We start from the raw sequence: 22,796 nt of genomic DNA, 5'->3' as shown, positions 1-22,796 counted from the left end.
TCTGGAAGAGGGTGTTAGAATGTATCACAAGATTTGGGCTTAAGGTGAGTGATTTTGGGGATGGTCAACAAAGTGGGGTTTTTCTCTGAATTGGATGCTGTCATAATGTGGGGGTAATTCCGTGATTATCCCAACAATACTTATCTGGAAGGCAAGAAGAACAGAGCAAGGCTGAAACCAGGCTAGAGAAATGTTTGATCAGTTTTCCAATTTTGACAACGTTCATGTTTTGCCTGTGTTCAGCCATGATGACCTGGTGGTCTTGATTTTGTTTTGACCTGTCAGGTCACTGAGTGGCCTTGTCTGATGCTGATGGTATGTGAAATGTTGATGTTCAACAGGAGAATGCCAGGACCTCGCTGTGGGGGTGGGCCTGCCCCTGACTGTCAGAGGCTGCTGTTCTTTTTCTTACCATCACCCATTTAGCAGCCCTAGGATTCTGTGCAGGGTACTTAACGTCTTCGGGTGCCAGTTTCCTCATCTGTAAAATGAGGCTAGAAATACCCTCTGTGAAGGAGAAAACATGTCGATTGTCTAGCATAGAGTCTGAAACATATGAGATACTCCAAAAAACATTAGGTCCCTTATGTCTGGGAGTGTGGCTTTATCCTCCCTTTATAGACAACAGTTTTAGGCCTAATAATCACCTGTGGGTTTCTTTTCAAATGGCCTCTCCTTCATAGCACATAGGTGCAATTGCAGATGAGCTCTCAGTTATTAATAAAAGAATGGTGCTGGATCAGCCTAGGGAAATTGTGCAGAATGAATGTGGAGTTAATGCAAACAACCTGGCTGCAGGGCCCTGTGGATAACAGAAACTTCCACCGTTTGCAGACTACTCCACACATCCTTTAACTTTTTATGAATTATGTGCTCAACTACAGCAGCCAAGTGGACTCACAGAACTGGAGTAATAATGATATATGTCTACAGAAACTTTTACAGTCTATATGTGGTCTTTCCAATGTCACATGATCTTACTTGAGCTACACACCAGGACTGTTCCTTTAGTGCTCCTGTCTTCATTTTACAGCAAAGAAGCCTAGGCTGTCTGCAGTTGGGTGACCTGTGCAGTTACTCAGCCAGCACACAGCAGAGCTGGAACATACTGCTTTTTTTTTTTATATCTTTTTTAGATTTTTATTTGTGGTGAAACATAAACAACATAACCTTTGCCATTTTAACCATGTTTAAGTGTACAATTCAGCAGCATTAATTACATTCACAATGTTGTGCAACCATCAGCATCATTTCCAAAACTCTTTCATCACCCCAAACAGAAACTCTGTACCCATTAAGCAATTAACTCCGCATTCATTCCCCAAATCCCCAGCCCTAGTCTAATCTACTTTCCATCTCCACGATTTTACCTAGTCTTATTTTTAAATCAATTTCAGTGAGGTATAATTTACATACAATGAAATGTACCCATTTTAAATGTACAGTTTAATGAACTTGACAAATATATACACCCATGTGAGCTATACAGCATTTCTTCACCCTAAAGACTTCTCTTGTGCCTTCTCAGTCAACTCCCTATCTCAGTGCCAGCTCTGCTCTGCTTTTGATCACTATAGACTAGATTTGTTTTTTCTAGAGTTTCATGTAAACATACTCAGGTCTTTTTAAGCCTACTATCCTCTCCGCTACCATGTGTTCCCTCTCATAGAAGGTTGAAGCTGGAAGGGCCCTCACGCCCACAGCTCCTTTTCCACATGAAGAAACTGAAGCCCCAGACACAAGGGGTACTTTCCCAAAGCCATACAGGAGACAGTGGAGAGCCAGCGAGCAGCCCAGTGTTCAGACTCCCATTTCTGTGCTGGTTTCCTTGCTTTCTTCTCCCAGCCCCAGCTCTTTGGCATGAAGTATAAGGGAAAATGGTTTCCTATGTCACATTATAACAAGACGCTCTTGGAAGCTACCTAAATTGTGCTGATTACTTTCTGCCCATTTAATATTTCTTGTATTTGTTTTTGGAAAGATTGACTACCTTTGACAAAAGTATGTCAAAAGCAATACATCTTACTAGTGGAGCGAAGACACTGCATGCTGACAAGGGTGGTCTCAGATGTGAGGTTGATGATGCGCCATGCAATCTGCTTGCTGAGTGAGCTCACTTATGCCCCATCCTGGGGGCCTAGGGTAAGAAAAGCGCCAAGCCAAGCTGGGGATCAGACTAAAGCTGGAAGGTGAATCAAAGCTTGAGTCCCTCAGCATTACCCTTCCCAGGCAGTAACTTCAGCCTCATGGTCTTTTAGCCCTAACACTTAAGGACTAGCTCAGTGGGAGTTTTACATTCCTTGGCTTGACAAACGAAAAAGTTATTGGTAGTCAGAGGGGAAAAAGGCTAAAATAACTCAAAGTTCTATCTGAATCCATGTGGAGGGTCAGGAAAAAATGCATGGGTTTGGGGAACCAGAAAGACCCCAGAAATCCTCCTAACTTCCTATATGAACTTAGGCTAGCATCTCACCTATCTGGACCCCAGTTCCTTCATTTGTAAAGTGGAGGGAATAACATCTACCTCATGGGACTGTGACAAGTTACAAGTGAGCTTGTATAACATGAAGTGTCTTAAATGCTGGCAGTCTTCGTTTTCTTTATATTCAAACAAAAGGAAAAACAAAGCTTTCTGGCCACTTTGAGTCTGAAAGTCTGGCTGTTAGGGTAGAAAAGTCTTCTAAACACCGAATGGATTTGATAATAATCCCTTAGGGATTGACACTGCCAAATGCCCTGGTTCCTGGGGTCTTGGGTGCTGAAACCCGCTTGGTGAATACAGAGATGCACCACTTGAGTTTCGAGGCAACTGTGCATGTTCTGAAGAACATTCTATTTCCCCGTCAACAATAACAACAATGAGGGGCATCAATGATCTGTTTTGTACATGTACATCATCTTTTTTGGCCTTGTTATATAACAGATGACGACGCTGAAGTTGCTGACACTAATTATCTACCATAAGCAGGAAGGCCTTTTCTGAGTAAGCTCCTGGTCACTGGGAGCAGGTTGCATCTAGGGCTGATAGTCTCTGGGGATCCTAATGAAGTCAGCATATTTTAGGGATTTCTGTCTTCTCCTTTGTTAGATGGGAATAGAGACAGCCTGAGGGAGAGATGCTGCTGGAAGATCTTATTTGGGGATTGGTTCCATGCTGTAGCTGGGTGACTTTGGGTAAGTTAGATGGTCTTAAAATGTCAGAGCTGGAAGGACCTGTGGGAACTGTTTTACAGAAAAGGAAACCAAAGGTCAGAAATGAAGCCATCTGCCTCATATCACACATCTAAATTGATGTGATGCTGTTAAAACCCAGGTGTCCTTCCTGATTCTGTTTGAGTGTGTTTGAATTATTTAATCTGGGTCTGGATTCAAATCTTGTTGCTATTACACTTGAATCTCAGGATTTTAGCAAGTTGTTAAACTCTCTACCTTGTCTGTAATATTTGTGAAATGGGAATAATAAAAATACCTGAGTGTTCCTGTGAGGATTAAATTAGGTGATGCTAGTAATTTAAAAATATATCTTATTATTAGTAGTAAGTGAAAGGCATCATGATTACCTTCTGCAGTGGTTCTAGAAACAGTGAGCCTGATCTAATTCTGTTAGCCAATTCTGGCAGCTGCCTATGTTTGTCAATAAAGTCTTATTAGAACACAGCTACATTCATTCATCTATGCATCATCTTTTGCTGCTTTCCTGCGACAGTGGTAGAGTAGCTGTAATAGAGACCGTATGGCCCACAAGGCACACATATTTACAGAGAGTTTGGCAACTTCTGGTTAGATGATCTGTGTATTCTACTTGCACTCACTACTCCAATGGCTGAAACCCATATGGAAATCTCCGTGTCTAGCCTTGATTTCTCTTTTGACCTCCAGAGTTTGTATCCAGCAGCCTACTGGCATCTCTACTTGGAAGTCTCATGGGCACCTTGAGTTCATTTGGACCCAAAGTAAATTTGCCTTGTTTCTGCTCAAACATGCTGCTTTGTGTTCCTTAGCACAGTGACTGGCACCATGTAGATCCCCACGCCAGGAACCTGAGTGTCATCCTACCTTATGTCCTCTTCCTCACCTCCCATGTTCCTTCGGTCTTAACCTTCTGTTGATTTCAGCTTTTAAACATCTCTTGGCACTATGCCTGAGGTCTTGGCAGACACTGCCCTTAGCCGGACCCTGGTCATCTTCTGCCTGATCCAGTGCCATCACTTTCTAGCTACAGGACCTCAACAGGGAGTCTCTTCATAAAGGTCCAAGGAAGTGGGACACTGTGCCCTCCAAAAACTTAGGTTGGACTTGTCATTGAGTTCTGTGTCCATAAAATAGGTCATTTTCTGTTGTTTTGTGGTTCTTTAAGGGTCTGTTGTTTGGTTGTATTTAGAAAGAGAACGGTAACAATAATCCCAAATACATGTACTTTACTTTCAAAGCTTATAAAACACTTTCATATTTATGATATTATTTGATTCTTGGACAGCTTGGGGAGACAGCTATTGCAATTATCTGTATTTATCCATATGAAAGGATATATGCTTACCTAAGGTGACCTGCTTTGGAAGTAGAAATCAGACCTAAGGCCCCTGACTCTGTGTTTTGTTTCTTCCTTTCTTTCCTTTTCTTCCCTTCCCTCCCTTCCTCCTTTTTTTCTCCCTCTCTCTTCCTCTCTCTCTAAGATTCTTCTTCCCAAAGCATCTGAGTTCAGCTTTCTTTTCCCTTGAAAACTAGAAATCCATCAGGTAATATGTTATATGTCTTGCATTCTCACCACGAAGATCAGTATTTAAAAATGACAGCAACTTATTATTTATGGCAATATCTATTGTTACTAAGGGAGGCAGACCAAACAATTCCCCATTGTTACAGATGCTACTCTGACTTGACAGCTGGGAAAGTCTGATAGGCAGTTTATTTACTTAGCTATTTAACCAAATAAATGTTTTCATTTTTCTTTCATCTCCTCAAAAGCTAACATTTCACCCTTAAAATTGCTCCAGCAACACATCAATGAAGTATAAATTACCTGCCATTCCCATACCAGTCATTACAATATTATTTTGGTTCTTTTTTGCCCTTGTTGACCCAGTCTTTCAAAGACACGTGATTCTCCCAGATGGGAGGGTAGGGGGAAAAAAGTGAAGTAATTGAAGAGATTTTCCTTTATTGCTAAAACAGAACTGCTGTTTGAGATTGGCCCTGAAGCTTCCACCTGCGGGGATTGAGTTCATCTGTTTCCTCTTACTATGGTGTGATATGGCTTTAGCTTATCAACAGATGTCATCCCTACTTACTCAGAACTGTGCGGGTATTTCTAACAAAAAACAGCTGGTGATAATGGTTGCAAGGGTGATAAGAGGGACAGGACTCTTGCTTTCCAACCGTATGAAAGCAGAGGGGAAAAAAATCAAGCCATGGACATAACTATCCCTGCATGGTCTCTCTTCTCCAAATGTTTGGAAAGGCACTAAGAAATTGCAGTCAGTAAATTTTCAGTTGGGTGGATGGGGGAATGGGATGGAGATGGAAAGATTAAATGTGGCTTGTGCTGCTGTCGATGGAGGGACCCAGAATGGCTCTCCCAGACATCTCCCATGTGTGTCATAGTGGTTATGTCTGCAAAGCTGGCATCTGCCCCTTGGCACTTGAATCTTGATAACTGTGAAGTGGCCAGGCTAAGCTTTCAAAGGGAGAAAATTACTTCACTGAAGATTACAGTCTAGCCCTCCTCTGGAGCTGGGAGGTACTTATTTTGATTTGCATGTGATTCTAAGACAGCTCATTTTTTGGCAGTGAGCTGTGTGAGGCCCAAACCAGGGCCATTCTGATTATGGGATGGGGCAAGCCAGAGAGCTAAGCAGCAGGCTTTTTTCTTTTTTTCCCTTCCAAAGCTGTTGTGACACATATTGAAAATTAATTATCTGAAGACAAAGTACAAAGCAAAACTTCCCAACCAATGGCCTTATACATAAAAGCTAAATGTATAAAATCCAAGAGAGCGGGGAGCCTGCATTAATTGGATATACGTGATGATGATAATGATGATGGTGATGGTGATGATGAGGGTAGCTAGCATCTATCAGGTGCTTTCTATGTGCTATACACAGTGCTAAGAGCTTCACATACATCACTTTATTTAGTTCACACAATAACCCTATGAGGTGGACACTATTTTTATCCTTATTTTTCAAATGAAGAAAATAAGATAGAGAATAATTATAAAATCTCAGCAGTGTCACATAGCCAGGAAGTGTGGAGCCAGATGCTGAACTCAAACAATGTTGTTCCAGAACCTAGATATTTTTTTAAGCTGAATTTTAAGCTGATTACTCAGTGTTTGTCTCTGTGCTAGATACTCAACATAAACTATCTCAGTTACCATTATGGAGAATATAAGCCCCTTCTAGCAGATGAAGAAACCAAGAGTCAAAATAAATTTTGGTTCTTGCCCAAGATTTCCCACCATTAAGTAGCTGAGTTAGGATTTAAACTCAAGTCCAAATCCTGAGTTCTTCCCACACTACTGTGCTATGTCCATTTACAGCTCAGCTGTGGCTTGGGGTGCTGGACAGAGCATTAAATGTGGAACAGACCAAAGCCCCATGAAACAGTTTGGCTTGTAGGATTGTCTCGAGCTCAACAGGTTCATAAAGATGAGGGTTTAATACATTGATCTGCAAATGGTGTAAGTCATCTTTGTTTTCTAGAAGAACTTCAATTTTAGGATGATGTTTGCTGTTATCCTGATGAATGGCTCTTGTCACCTCTAGTTCATCAAATTTTTCAAGGCAAGGTTGAGCACGTGAAATACAACTTAGGCAGGGGGTAAAATACTTCGTGGGGAATCCTCCCAAGGAGTCTGCCCATAGTCCCCAACTTTTCTTTTTCCTGAAACATTGACTTTGTTTTCAATATATCAACTCCCAAAGTAGCTTTGCAAGAGTGAACTTCTAAGTGAATCGCAGGTGGTTTTGCATGGCATGACATATTATTGTGTGCTATTGCACTGATACAAAATGTGGCAACCTACACAGTGTGTTAGGTTCTTTAATCATAATATCTATTAACAAAATACACTTTCAAAATACCATATTAGCTTTCAATAACTGTCTAACTTACGTGTGGACTAAGACTAATTCTGAGGTAGCCTCAGAATCCATTTATGAGTGGAGAAAACTGTTTACCATTTTAATGGTTTTGACCATGCTGTTCAGAACTTAAAAAAGGAGCCCTCTGGGAATGGCCTTGCAGTCCTGTGTGTTTATAGAAAACTAAGAAAGTATCTGAAAATTGAACACATTTGTCAAGAAGTGACCTTAGAAATCGTGTCTGGGTAACAAGGTGTACTTCTGTCTCCTAAGAAGGTTTGCTTCATCAGCTCCTCTTTCTTTCGATCAAATCAGATGTATTGAAATTCAAGTGCCAAAAGCCACTTCTAGTAAATGTAAGTACATCTCTCTCAAAGTAGCTGCTGATGGAATCTGAAGTGATTTGGTGGCAAACCACAGCACAGGTGCAAACAGCACAGCCTCAGAAGTGAGTGCTACACATCTCTGGCCTTTGAATTTCACATCAGAAAGGGTGCAGGGTGCAGGGTGCAGGGTGCAGGGTCCTCTCTGGCTAGACAAAAAGGGCTGCCTCTGATCTTATATCTCGATCAATCTTATTTCAAGCACTGCTTGTTTTTGCTTCTTAGTCTGGCTTCTCTTTGTGTTTGATTGGTGACCTCTTTAGATCTGCAGAGTGTAGGCAAATGCAGTGACATTTTGCTTAAAAGATTAAAGCATCTGGACCATGGCTCACTGAGAAATTATCAGGGTGGGCAGAATGTGTCCATCTCAAAATGTTGATGCTTTCAGAAACTAAATCCATGCTAAGTAGCATGGACCATGCCTCATTCTATCACCACCACCCACGCAGAACATATTATTAATAAAATACTATGATCAGTTCCCACTTCTCACCCCTACCCCTACCTCCCAGGATATGTCAAAGGTCATGCATCCATGAGAAAAGGCGAAGTAGAACATAGACACCAGGCAAAGGGACATGGTGCAGACACTGGTAATATAGCTCAGGCAGGGAGAAATAGTGCAAACATCAGGAATACAGTTCAGGGAAGGAGCGATGGTGCAAACATCAGCAATACAGCTCAGGCAAGGAGACATGGTGCAAACATTGAGGATGTGGCTTCAGAAGTGAAGAACAACCAAAAGGGAAAGCAGATAGCTTAAGGGTAAAGGAGATAAAAAGGACAGATACCTACCCAGACCTGCGCTATCTAGCTACCGGCCTGTGGACTTATATTATCACCACTGGGCTCCCCACTGGGCTCACCAAATGGATCACTGTTGGATGAGGCCTGTGATCCATCAGGCTAGAACACAAGAAGATAATACTTTTTTTTCTCTTTTCAAGCACTGAAAATATAAGACAACTGGATATACTTTCATGCAGCACAATCAGTTATTGTAAAGGAGGGTGCAACGGCATTTAGAGGATGCTACACCGCAAATGTGGACTTGTAGTAACAATTTAATAAAAAGGCAGTCCTTTTCAGCTGACTCATTTGAACACAAAAGAAAGCCCCTTTAGCAACCCCTTGAGAACTTACGAGATTGAGCCAGCATTCTTTTCTATGTAGGCTTCCTCATGCATTATCCATTTCAGTTACAGAGGTCTTAATTTTAAGGAAAAACACAAACAAATAATAAACTGGTCACTTACAGCTTCTTGCTCTTCGCTTTTGCTGGGACTTTCAAAGCCCTCTTCAAAGATGTCATCTGTGGTAGGATCACTGGCATGGGATGCAGATGATTTGGATGGAGAGCTCTGTCTAGGGGCTGGGGTTGGAGCTACACAGAGACCACAGAAAAAGAGACATCTTAAATGCCTGGCTGCCATCAATGTATCCCAAAGAAACCTTAGGAATCTGCTTATATTCAAGTCAAATCTTAGGATTCCTCTTCCTATTTCCGGTGGAATCAGTTGAATATTTGAATTCTTTCTCTGTACGTATTGATCTTTCCTCTCACACGTCTGACTTCAGGAAGGAGCTCGTCCACACTGATAGGTAAGGCAGTGGTTCTCAAAGGATGGTCCTTGGACAAGCAGCAGCAGTAGCATCTGGGGATTTGTTAGAAATGAAATTTTCTGACCCTACCCCAGATCTACTGAATCGGAGACTCTGTGTTTGAACAACCGGCTACAGGTTATTCTGATGCATGATCAAGCTGAGAACTACTGGGCTATGGTTTGCTTTCTTCTTTCTGTGTTTCATCAGAGGGCACGTTATTGAGTGCCTTTCATGTGCCAAACACTGTTAGAAACTTTACAGACAATATCTCTAATCCTCATAAAACCTCTTTGAGGTACAGGTTATCCTAATTTGACAGGTAAGGAAAGTAAAGTTTGCTAATTTGCTCGTGGCAACTGGTAGAACCAGATTCTGAATCCTGGCGGATAGTAGGTATTCAATAAATACATGTTGAATAAAGAGTAAGTGTCTTAGTGATCTGGGAAAATGGATGTAGCTGATGGCAACTTCACAGCTGGTACTTGATTCTATAAGGACAAAAGATATGCATTTTCTGGGCTGACCCACCCACATCTCCTCTCATTTGTTTTAGAGGTTTAGAACAAATAGGTCATTTGATACCACTCTTCTTTTAATAATTTCTAATTTGTCACTGAAAATACCAGACACTGGCTAAGACCCAAGTGAGGGGGTGGCATGACTTGATTTAGTAGCTGAATTTTCCTAATGTTATAGAACTTAGAAATCAAACAGTGAATGATTATTGTAAAACTTAGTGCATACTTTTTACTCTGATGAATCTATATTTAGAAAAATGATGCCATTTCCTAATTTATTATTTATAATGTGCCAATGAGTTGGACACTGTGCTAGGCACTTCCCATCCATTAAACACCCTAATACAAATACCTGCAAGTTGTTATTGTAACTTTTTTGTTTCCCAGATGGAGAAATTGCAGCTCAGGGAGGTGAGGTGACTTGCAAAGCGTTAACACAGCTATGAAATAGCAGCAGTGGCATTTAACAGAGCTCTGTCTGACACTATCCAGTCCAACTGTGCTTTTCTCTTTCTATTCAAGGTTCACTTTTGATCCAACCCATCCTCTTCCCAAAACATTCTTAAGGGGATACTGATGGGTCAGAGGATACAAAGACTGTTTTTTCTAATTTTGTTCAAAATAAAACAGTTTTTGGAAAAAAATTTGCAATGAAATCTGTTTTGTTTCAGGAGATGACTATGGAACAAACTATATTGAAAGTGGGTTTAAAGCTATATGCAAACACTCTGAAGGGTAGTAGATGTTTAATAAATATTAGCTTAATTAGATCCTGAATTGTATTTGAAGTGGATTTTTGCTTACTAAAGGTTGAGAACACAAGCTGAGTTGCCAGTTCTGGCAGGTATACTGCTCAGACTTACCTAATGAAATCAATGGAAAGCATAAACAGGAGTTTATTTATGCAGGTGTCTGAATCTTCAGAAGGCTTTATAGGATGCTTCTAATACTCTAAAGCAGTGGTTCTCAGTCTGGGGCAATTTCATCCCTAGGGTACCTGTGGCAATGCTTGGCGTCATTTTTCTCGACACTAGAGGAAGGGGATATACATTTCTCTCATAGAGTGATTAGAGGCCAGGCTTGCTGCTAAACATCCTACAATGCGACAGCCTCTGAAACAAAGAATTAACTGGCCCAACATGTCAATAATGCCGAGGTTGCCAACAATGCTCTAAAACATAACAGTACCTAAGTGATCTCCATTTTGTTTATTTCATTCTCTATAACCTTTCCCAAATGCCTCTCATGTGGCAGGCACTAAGCTAGCATTATGAGAAGTGTAGGAATGATGGAGACAGTTCCTGTCCTCAAAGAACTTAAACTCTCCTCTTTCATTTGTAGCTGGCACACAAGTCCATTGAAAGAGAGATGTTTGTTTTTAAGAAGATGCTTACTTATTTATGCATGGCTGTCATTTCTCTAACATTTCATTTTTTATTCATTATTCTTCATTGAAACCCTGTGAGTCTGTGTAAATAGAGATGCCGCCACTATGTAGATCATATGGCCTGAGTGCAAGTGGGTTGTTTATACACGTTGAGGGCATTCATTTTCAGAATAGCATTCTGAACCTGGCTGAAATGGCACAATCTAATTGTATTAACATTAGGGTTTTTTTTGTTTGACAGTTCACAGTATTGGCCATGCAGTGATCCATATCACCTGTGACAGTAATGAAACCACCAAACTCACTGTAGCATGAGCCTTTTCTTTCCTCTTATCAGGTGTCAAGGCACAGGCTGAGTCACCAGAACACCTTCCTTGAATTGTGTCAAGCAAGCGTACATGTGCTCAAGTGTATCTGGATTCTGATTTGGCTGCACAGTCACTGTTTTCCAGATATTTGCAGAAGAAATGTGAGCTGGAGGAGACTCACTGAAAGCTGGAACTAGAAGGATGCACACTGCTCATCCATGCCAATTCACTTATTTTACCAATGATAAAACTGAGTCTCAGAGAAGTCATACGCTTGCCCAAAGACACAGCTTGTGGTGGAGGAGTCAACACCAGAACCCTGGTCCAGGACTGCAAAAAACCACTTAACATGTGCTAATAATGAAGATAAAAGATACTTCAAATTCTGGGAGTTCCATAATGTTTGAGTACATATACCACTGAATCCTTTTAATAACCCATTGCTTACACAGATGACGAAACTGAGGCTCATAGAAATAAAGTGCTTTGCCCAAAGGCACAAAACTGGTCAGTAATAAATCTGATCTCTAGGTTCCCAGTCCAAAACTTTCTGCAGCACCATCTTTTTTTTTTTTTTTTTTTTTTTTGAGAAGGAGTCTCACTCTTTCACCCAGGCTGGAGTGCAGTGGCACGATCTTGGCTCACTGCAGGCTCCGTCCCCCGGGGTTCATGCCATTCTCCTGCCTCAGCCTCTCCGAGTAGCTGGGACTACAGGCGCCTGCCACCACGCCCGGCTAATTTTTTTTGTATTTTTAGTAGAGATGGGGTTTCACCGTGGTCTCGATCTCCTGACCTCGTGATCCGCCCGCCTCGGCCTCCCACAGTGCTGGGATTACAAGCGTGAGCCACCGCGCCTGGCCTGCAGCACCATCTTTTTGTTCTCTTTAACTACCAGAAGCTTTAAGCCAAAATGAGGCTTCAACTATAAAAGCTACTTAGGACGTTATGGCTGCATATCTCTGCCCTAAGTTTTCTCTTGATCCTTATTTTATATTCTAATGTTTAAAACTTGTTCCCCAAATTTTTAAAGTTTGCATTCATTTTTATTTCAACAAGTCACGTCAAAATCTGTCGTCATAAGCTGTCTATACATAAATAAATGAACAAATGAATGAGCAAACTAACAAAATCTTAAGAGGCAGAGTAACATGGTGGAAAAATACCAGGCTTACATTCAATTCAATACCATTTTGTCTATTGTCTTCATCTTTGAGCCTCACTTTCATTATCTGTCAAACAGGTCTAACAAAATTTGTCATTAAGCATTAGCATTATTATAAGTCTAAAAATAAACATGGAACATATGAAGAAGGTTTGTATGTTATCAGTGGTACCTAAATTGGTAGCTCGTAGTAGTAGTAGTAATAATATAAAGAAAGAAGCCTGATTAATGCAAGTGAGATGAGTTATTTGACCCCAGAAACCCCGCCTCCAGACATGAGTTATGGCTCTCATTGGGTTTTATGTCTTAAGTGAGGGGCACTCACGTGAGTTGGTCGATGGTGTGGTAGAAGTCACAGGGGTCAAATTCAACTGGGAGATGTCAAAGTCATCACAGTCATCTGTATCCTGTGCCACCCCGACTTTGTTGAAGTAACTGGAGAAGGCCTCTGAGGTACAGGTGAGGGAGGGCTGGTCGGGTTTGCGGGAGGGCACGGGTGGAGGCTGGGCCATCTGGAAATCCTTAAACGTTTCTTTCCCCATTTTCTGCCTGGGCTTGTCGGTCTGTGGACTTGACCTGGCGGAGTCACTCGTGCCTGGGACGGTGGCAAGGGGGGTGAGGGGACCTTGGAACATGGCAGCTGGCAAAGGCATAACAGTTTGTGTGGGCATGAAGGCGGCTGGCGGAAACTGCCCGGCCACAGTTGGCCAGGGCTGCTGAGTGGCAGGAAAGAGACCCGGCTGGCCCCATGCGATGGGCTGAGCCCCCGGCATCACCTGAGCGACTGGTGGCTGGGCACCCATGACCATCTGCTGTTGGACGAGGGGCTGCTGGCCCCAGAAGGACGGGAGGACAGCGCCCATTGCAACGTAACCTGGGAGAATGAAAAAGGAGAGTCAGATGTTTCCCTGGTGTCCTGGGAAAAAAAGATGCATGGACTCAGGTAATTGACAGAAATGTATCAAGCACCAACTAAGTGCCAGACTGTGTGCCAGGGACTGGAGATGCCAGGATGAACAAGACAAAAGTCCTTGCTGTCATGGAGCCTATATCCTAGAGAAGTAGTCAGGGAAAGCCTCTCTGAGGAGATGATCTGTAAGCAAAACCTAGAGTGCTAATAATCACATTTCTGTAGTTGTTAAAAGTTTCTAAAGTCTCATAGCCTCAGAAGCTGTGTGTCTCAGGGACAGGGCAGAGGATGGAAGGCAGACTGTGCTGGGTTTTCTCCTTGCCTCCTCTTCCTGCTGCACTTAGGACCCTCTCAATTGCGTAAGCTCTGTAAGAGTCTGACTCTTTGTTGTAAAACCAGGTTACAATACTTTCCTTCACATGCCTAAGGCAGTGTGCAAAGTGAGTAAGAATCTGAATGTTGGAGTTTTAGAGACCTAGGTTAAAATTCAAACGGCCACTTCTTATCTATGTAATTTGGGGAGCAGTTCTTAAATCTGTCTAAGGCTCCATGACCTTCTTTGTAAAATGAGTACAAACACCTTCTATCTCATTGGGTTGATTTGAAGATTGAGAGTACATATTTAATATGTGCAGTATTGTACCTGACACAGGATCAACATTCAGTAAATGTTAGTTACTAGTACGGTTTGGATTAGATAGAGCCTAGAAAGTTACTTATTACGTTGCTTGATATACAAAAGACATGTAATAAATGGCAGCTAGAGGTATTATGCATGATTTCTGTATTATTATTATTCCAATTTTAGAGAATAAAAAAATAGGGCCAGATGTGGTGGCTTACGCTTGTAATCCTAACACTTTGGGAGGTCCAGGTGGGAGGATTGCTTTAGGCTTGGAGTTTGAGACCAGCCTTAGCAACATAGCAAAACCTCTTCTCTACCAAAAATTTTAAAAAATTAGTCAGGAATGGTGGCACATGCTCAGAGTCCCATAGTCTCGGCACTCAGGAAGCTGAGGCGGGAGGATCACTTGAGCCCAAGAGTTTGAAGCACTGAACTATGATCACCTCACTGCACTCCAGCCTGGGTAATAGAGTGAGAACAGAGAAGCTAGCTTTGCCTGGCCTCTCAAAACAAGCCTTTCCATGGCTGTCAGTAGGAATGTACCTATGCAGTGTAGTGAGACCAGGAAAAAAAAGAAGAATGGATGCAGAGTATCCTAGCAACTTCCAAAGGGACAATGGGTGGGCGTTATGGCATTGGTGACATTATGAGTCATCTCACTGACTCTTGTGAGCCCAGAGAGATCGAACGCAGGGTGCCTCACTCCATGCTCCAGTCACAGATATATACCCTCCTTCAACTGACTGATACAGGCTAGAGCCAACATTCAAGGCCCGGTCATTTTTCTTGCAAGGGTGCCCGTTTCCTCTCATGCCGTGCTTCCCTAAGAGGAGGCTCCAGAGAGGCACCAACAGGACACCTGGGCTTCTTGCTGATTAATCTTGCAGTGTTAAACACTTCTGTGGAATAAAACAACAAACAAAATGGAGAATATCTTGTAAGACCACTTTGTCCAACTGCACTGAAACAAGAGGGGTGAAGAGGCCCTGGAGCTGAAATTTCAAACGTGAAGCTTGCTTAGCTTGCCTCACCTGTGGCGTAATAACGTAGTGACTTAAATCTACCAACAGATGAAGAATCCTGAAACTCCGTCTTGTTTTCTGGTTTACTTTGATATGGCCCAGTGGTTCTCAGTGGGAGTGCTACTGCCCCCTAGGGGTGGCTAGAAAATTCGTGGGCTGTGTTTTGGTTGTCACAAGAGGAGGGGGTGGCACTACTGGCATTTAGGAGGCCCAAGCATTGACAGTAGACATCCTACATGTCTGAGACCAATGCGTACAACAAAGCATTATTCCACATACTTTTTATGATCATTTGCACCTAGAATCGACTTTGAATTACATGGAAATTCAGTTATCTTTGCACTTGATTTTAATGCATTTAATTTTCCAGGAATTCAACAACTGTGCACGAGAGGGAAGACTGTATTTTTGGTTTGGAACACTGTCAAAAGGTGATCACTATTTTGGAAAATGGCAGTCCCTGACATCCCTGACAGAAGTGCTTCTCATGGTGGTGTAGCCACATGACACTTCTGTATTAGCCTGGACTTATAGCTGTGGCTTTCAGTAGTGATTCTACTTACAGGTGTATACATCTGACTCTTATGTCTTCCTTATTTAAATACATATTTTTTATTACAAATTCTCTTTCTTTTCTTTCTGCCTTATATTACAGTTAGAGAATTATATTCATTTTGAAAAACTGTGTAGCTAGACTACATTATCTATGAAATTCATTTCAAGGTGTGAAAGGAGGTATTGCAAATATTTGTAATAAAAAGGGGGTGCTGGGTCTGCAGGTGGAGAACTACCTATGGATTCAACCACCCAGGACCTGATGCCCATTTTGGTGAACGAGTGGATGTTTTCACTCTCTTGACATCAGCCTATTTTTGGCTTTGCTTTTATTCCACCCCCCTCACTGCCATGAAGGACTGTTTTCAAATGCATATGTGGTACTTAATTGTCTTGAGTATAAGGCTCAGATGTCTTAGCTTGGCTATGCATCCTTGGGAGTCAGCCCCTTCCACCTCTTCATCACTATCTTCAATCCATATCCTCACTGCACTTTGCCCTCCAGCAGTTGCAAACAAACAAAACCCAACCTGCTGTCTCTTGTCTCTGCTGTCCCATCTGCCTGGAAAGCCATCCCCCTGCTTTTGTGCATGTCTAACACTGATTTGCTCTTGGAGACTCGGTTCACTATCACCTCTGCTGGACGGCTTCTTGCTCCTGTCAGCACCACTGGTCCTTCTCTGGGCTTCCACAGTCCCCTGTGCTCACCTCTATCATGACACATGTCACACTGCCTTGCAATTGCCTGGTTATTCTATCTTCCCTGATGAGACTAGAAACCACCTGCTGGCAGGAACTCTTTATTCTCTCTCTCTCTCCACTCTGCCTAGCATGCTTTGGGACAGGAGAAAGGCCCTACGTAAAGGTGAATGAGTCCTAGTCAATATGTTCACTGCATTTTTCCCGGTATCTAATTAAACCCACAATGCATAAGTGCTGTGATCTCTGATGATTCTACATTGGTGGCAGGTTTTTTTCCCCTCCCATCTTTTATTTTTTTTCCACAAGGAGCTAACAGATGGGCTGTGCACACTTTTCTGGAGAGAGCTATTAGCATGTCTCTCTGGCTTCATGCCATCTGCTCCAGACCAAAGTACAATATTCAAAAGAAAAAAGGCAGCACAGGGTAATTGGGTATCATGTTTAGGAGCCTGCAGGTCCCACTCACTTTTCCTAGGGGATCCCTGCAGCCTGGCTCTCCTCGGCCTGTGAGTTAAGGCTATCTGGCCACATGGTCTTGTGCATGAGCGAAGGGACATGTCAGCAGCAGGACAGTGGTGGCAGTGGACACAGGGAGCCACTTGATGGCTGCCACTGCATCCACTTAACAGCTTGTTAACTGTTTACTATTAATGTCCAATAGTGGAGGGAGGAGGTGCCAAGGAGCATCTGTTTATGCCATGAAGTTCAGAGCAATCATAAATCTCCTTGCTGTGGAGTGAAAGGGAACACCTGCCTTGCTGCCTTACAGTTAGGTTTTTGAAAAGTGTTGAAAATTGTGATTTATAGCCAGATGCTGACACCTGGGGATACCCCCATTATTTGAAAAAGGAAAAATAGGCAGACTGAAATATAAGAAAAGCACTAAAAACGAAGGAACTCCTCCAACATTTATACAGAACTTGAATATCTCTTATCTACATTATCTCATTTGATGGATTCATTCATTCAAAAATACCTCCACTAGGTGCCAATCACTGCTTTAGTGTGTGGAGACAAAACAAAGAACAAAACAGTTACCAAAAAAAAAAAAATTCTCACCCTGTGGAGCTTACATTTTTGTGAAGTTGATCCTTTCCACAAGCCTCTGGGGTAAGTGTGATTGCTATCTCTTTAATTTGTATAGCAGAAATTGCAACTCCATGAGGGAAAGATTTGAGGCAGCTACACACTGTATGAATAGCAGATCCAAGGCTCCTAAAGAACCATGTAGCAAACATCTGTTGAGTGCTTACTGATGGAAGCACTGCCAGGAACTGTTGTACATATTTTACAACCTGCATTTACTCATGCAATCCTTAGAAAAACTCTGTGAGGTAGAATTATGATCATCCCCATTAAAATGAGGTAAGTTCCCTGAGGTTCAGAAGATATTTATCTGAGTATGGTGCAGCTGGCTAGTGGCAGAGCCCGTATTCATACATAGTACATTCTCCAGGCCACCCATTCTCCTGCCGTCTGCTATAAGCAGTCAAGAGGCTGAAGACCTAAACTTTATTACAGGCACAAATTTCTAGGTAAAGGAAAAAATATAGGTAGAAGAGGACATATATTCATCTACTATAGAAATCAGAATAATCATAATAATACAGCATATTCTACACTAAATATTGATGATGTGCCAGCATTTTTCAGTGTGTAGTGGTACCACTTCTGCAGCTGCAGTTAATGTAGTGATTCATTTAATTCTCATGATATTGTTGCAAAGTAAGTATTATTTTACACTCAGTTATAAAGATGAAGAAACTCTGACTCTGACAGGTCAAGTAATTTGCCCAGGAGTCTAAAGCTTAGAAATAAATGGCTGAATCAGGATTCAAACCTGGCCCATCAGATTCAAAAGCCCTCAGGAGCCAGCCCATCCATTGTATCACATACTCCAGTTCACTTCCCTGTCTCCTTATCACTGGCTGGACAATTAGTCAGAAGGAGATCGGGATTCAATAGCTGCACAAATTTTTATGGCCAGTTAAGGGAGAAATAGGGCACACAGTTTAACACCAACTGAAGCCAGTTTTGTTATATTAACTAGAGTCAGAAAGCAAAAACATGCTAATTGAAATTAATTTTAGACTCGTGTTCTAAAAGTTGAAATCGTGGAGGTAATCTATCAAAATTTTAGCAGCTAAAGAAAGGAAATCTGGATATGTGGAAGTGGCTTGTCCATAGCTTCCAATGTGGCTGGTTAAGCAGCAAGACTAAAACCCAGGTCTTCCAAGTCCCTAATCTGGTACAGGTTTGGGAGAGGGCTCAGAGCAGTGCTGTGACTGACCCGGTGATATGGTTTGGCTGTGTCGCCACCCAAATCTCACCTTGAGTTGTAATAATCCCCATGAGTCTCCCCCATGTGGAGATAAATGAATCATGGGGGTGGTTTTCCCCACACCGTTCTCATGGTAGTGAATAAGTCTCACGAGATCTGATGGTTTTATAAAGGGGAGTTCCCCTGAACACAAGCCCTCTTGTCTGCCACCATGTAAGACATTCCTTTGCTCCTCCTTTGTCTTCCACCATGATCGTGAGGCCTACCCAGCCATGTGGAACAGTGAGTCCATTAAAACTCTTTCCTTTGTAAATTACCCAGTGTCAGGTATGTCTTTATCAGCAGCATGGGAATGGACTAGTACACCCAGGCGGGTCCTCAGGGTGTTTTTAATCAAATGTCAGGGCTGGAAGAGATATAGAATTACATCAAGTCCCATCTTCTCACTTATAGAGAAGGGAATGGAGACTTGCGGGGCCAAGTCATTCCTCTGCCTGGAGTATCCTGATGCCTGCTTGAGACTTTCTTGCCCCTGCTCGTCCTGTCACACTTCCCCTAGGCAAGAGCCCCTCGTGACCACAGGGGCTCCACTTATACCTGCCCTCTGCCTGCACTCAAAAGCCCCCATGCTCTAGTCTGCATTTTCTTTTGTCCCTATCACTTCTCATTTTTAAATACATTATGCAAATTACTTATTTTTATGTTATTTCCTATCTTCCCAGTAAAAGGTAGGCTGTCTGTCTGTTGTGTTGACTAGCACATCCCAAGCACCTACACAAGACCTGGCACATAGAGGGCACCTGGTGAGCATTTTTGAAATGAACATGCCTGCAAATTAATAAGTTTGGGGCCATCATCTGTCCCAGCATACCCTCTACAGATGAAACAATGAGGACAAAGCATGGGCACTCTGAACACAAGACTCAAGCATAGAAGGGTAGTGCATTTCTGATGGAAAACTCTTACTCTTATTTAAAATGGCATGTGCTATTATACTAGTCCCATGGATATTTTAATATCTATTTTAGGTAAGGAAAACCAGTCATCATCACTAACCCTTTTCAAAGATTAGATTGGGAAACTTCACAATTGAATACATTTCTAGGCAACCTGCAGTCTAAACTGTAAGTTAGATCCAAGGGTTACCAACCTCTATTGCTTCTAAAAGTTCATAAAGATCCCTTAGCTCATGAGTAATAACCATAACTATTTTAGAACAGGGTATGCATTTTTAATTTGCTTTGAATAAAAGCACAGTTTATATTTGGTGGCAAGAATTTGCTTCTAACAGTATGTAATTAAAAGTAATTATAGAAAAAAATGCAAGAAGATTGGTATTCTAAAATATTCAAACAACTCTATTTGCCGTTTACAAGAATAAAGGCAAGAAAGATAAAGCCACAGATTTCAAATACGTAGTTAAAACCACAAAACCCTTTAAGGCTCCCATGTATGTGAAAAACAGAACTAAACTACTTTTGGCTATTTGCAAGTGCAGTGGCCTGGCCACATGGAACGCCTCATGCCATGGAAACAAGGTAACATTGCTGGGCTCCATCCATTTGTCACTCACCTGCAATACTGCCACTATATATTTTTTTACCTCATTGTAAAACTAGTAAATACACTGAAAGACTATTTGAAAAACAGAACACATACTTTCTAACTCACCAGGAGTCTCATTATTCTCACAACTCACAGTTAGCAGTTTGCTCTCGTCCCATAGGGTGCTCCCCACTTTGTCTGGGGACCTTCCCCTTCCTTGAGTCAGCACCAAGTAAGGCAGATCCCTTCTATCCATCAGGTCTCAAGAAGTCCATAGAAAGCTGACTCCATGTCCTCCCCTGCTTATTGCTTTCTCTCCTGGCTGAGGTGGAAGAGTGAAAATAGACCTGGGCTAATTGCACAGCGGTGCGTATGCCATGCTCCCAAAAGCTGCACACTTGAGTAACATAGAATCTTGAGCTCTCTGGGTGAAAGACATCAGTGAATTTCAGGCCAGTAACATCCCAGAGCTCTGGACCCCAACACCACCTCCTCCTCTAAATAGCTTCTCAATGTCATCTGAAGAGTCACAGGAGATAATAGTGGTGTTTTATCATCATTTGGTGGCTGGCTCTGTAAACTCTTTTTCTCTCTTAATGAGTGAAGGCCAAAGGAAGGGAAACTGGTGGAAGAGGGCTTACCTGAGGGTACAGCAGCAGTGCCGAAAGGTACAGAACCAAACACATCTGCACTCGCTGGAAGGGTCTGAGATGAAGATGGGATAAAGGCATCACCTGGAGTTGCAGGAGTCTGCCAGACAGAGAGAGGCAGAGGACACATGAGACCCGGCTTAGCAATCATTAAGGCTGAGAGGTAGCAGATGCAGGAATTAAGGGGCAGGGGAAGGGGTCCACAGTTCAATCCACTTATGGGGTGTGCAGCCCATGTGCTGGTTACATACACTTTATCTATATGGGAAATGAAACCTCCAGAGCTACTGTGAGGATTAAGTGAGATTATGTATTTAAACTATTTTACATTACTTAAATTTTTAGCACCATGCATAGGCATATAGTAGGTGCTTTGCAAATAGTGGCCAGTATCCTAATGATTTAGTTTGAGCCTCTACTCCCTGGGGGGTGTTTTCAGGTATCAAATTTTCCATAATATTTGGCATTCACCCTTTAGAGGTGGCCAGTTCAAACTGAAATACACCCACTCAAGACCTGCTGTGTGCCCAGCTCAGGGGTTGCAATTCAATACACGGTCAATGACAAGTTGTTGACTAAATCAACAAATAAAATTTAGCAAGTGGAGCTTGCCTTGTATCCTGGTGCCCTCCCCCGACACCCCCCGCCCCCGCCCCGGATTTTGCCTGAATCTTCATTTGCAAAAAGAAGTAAATATTTTCAAGAAGACAACAAGAAACAATGCTTGCACCACTGAAAATTCTACAGGGCCTAGTCCATGCTGGAATTCCAAAAACATCTGCTGCATGGACTGGTGGGCAAGATGGGGGATATAGAAATGAAAACATCAGTACTCATAATTTTGTATATGTCCACACCCATTTATAGCAGGCTTTTGCCTACAGAGTATAAATCTGTTCGATGCTGTAATATCCTTTTTTTTCCCCCCTTGGAATAGGCTGGGGCAAGCAATTAATCCTCAAATCATGGCAATTAGACAAGGCCATTTTTAGACTAGCAGCTTGCGGGACGAATGGCATTGTTCTGAGGATTATTAAATACCCATTTGGACTGCGCTTGGGTTCAGGGCCAGAAATACAGCCATGAGCTGCTGTGTTAAGCATTTTTAAACACAGTCAGCGCTGTTCTTTTTTTTCCCCTTTGTGACCTTGGGTGAGTCACATGTCCTCTCTGGGACTCAGTTTGTTCATCTGTAAAATGAAGGGGATAAGGTTAGAAGACCTCTTCAGCCCTTTCTAGCTGCACAGCCCTGCAGTTCTGCAACTCCAAGTTCCCAGGAAGAAGCTTTTAGCCCAGGATAAAGGGGAGAATGACAATCGCTAGAGTCATTCAGCTTCTTTGGGGACAGAGGCTGTGGTCCTCTCCCTCAAGGCTGCCTTGGACATCAGGTGTTGGCAGCAGGGCAGCTGTGCCTAGATTCCCTGGCGGCAGCAGTGGGCAGCAGTGTCTTGTGCCATCTGTCCTCGGTGGTGAGGTTACAGCCTTTTCTCTGTGAGGCGCATCTTGCCAATGAACCATAGCACCATCCCTCAGTTTGCACAACTGCGCAGTGCCCAGAGGAGCTGTCCCCTCCCGGCAGCTTCAGCTGGTGCAGCTGCGGCTGACTGCTCTCTGCCCTCCTCTGGGAATGGGCAGGGGAGGGGCTGGAGGGGCCATCTCGGCTCTTTTCTTTGCAGTGGTGGCAGAGTTGCTTTTGAATGCATCCAGCACTGGGATTCCATTTTGCTTTGGTGTTAATTCTGTTTTCTTCTTTTCGTTTTCAAATTAGGTTCTCTCTGCAATCTCTGTCCTTTTGTAAGCACTGACTGAGGTACCCTGGCTGAAGCTGTGGCTGGGAATCCAGAGCTTCTTGAGAAGCTCAGTGAGGCCCAGGTCATGGTCTGCAAAGCTGAAGGGCAGGCTGGAAGGGAGGGAAGAAACAAAAAGGAGGGAGAGAGGAAAGAAAGAGGGAAAGGAAAGAAGGATGGGCAGAGCAGGGTGTGGGGAGATCCTTCCTTTACTGGGCTGACCACCGACGCTGTACTGGGCTTGGGGCAGGTGCTGACAAATGCCTCATCATAT

At 42.7% G+C, this 22,796-nt stretch overlaps 1 protein-coding gene across 9 annotated transcripts in view; it reads right to left on the bottom strand.

Moving 5' to 3' along the window:
- The window catches only part of DAB1 (DAB adaptor protein 1), a 1,047,542-nt gene that overhangs the window by 7,583 nt on the left and 1,017,163 nt on the right, over positions 1-22,796 (bottom strand). For 5 of the 9 annotated variants that reach the window (XM_063613879.1, XM_063613880.1, XM_055234514.2 and 2 more), the window contains 4 exons: positions 20,727-20,835; positions 12,771-13,319; positions 8,722-8,849; positions 8,261-8,371 (listed from right to left, as the gene is read on the bottom strand). In XM_063613879.1, the coding sequence (XP_063469949.1) occupies positions 8,276-8,371; positions 8,722-8,849; positions 12,771-13,319; positions 20,727-20,835 (882 nt within the window). In that variant the 3' untranslated portion in view covers positions 8,261-8,275. The remainder of the gene's footprint in view (positions 1-8,260; positions 8,372-8,721; positions 8,850-12,770; positions 13,320-20,726; positions 20,836-22,796) is intronic. The other 4 variants (XM_063613881.1, XM_063613883.1, XM_063613878.1 and 1 more) reach the window with 1 other exon arrangement.

Source organism: Symphalangus syndactylus, chromosome 19, assembly GCF_028878055.3.
Source record: "Symphalangus syndactylus isolate Jambi chromosome 19, NHGRI_mSymSyn1-v2.1_pri, whole genome shotgun sequence".
Lineage (NCBI taxonomy): Eukaryota > Metazoa > Chordata > Mammalia > Primates > Hylobatidae > Symphalangus > Symphalangus syndactylus.
Note: the sequence above shows the minus strand (reverse complement) of the source record. Positions and strands in the feature narration are given on the sequence as shown.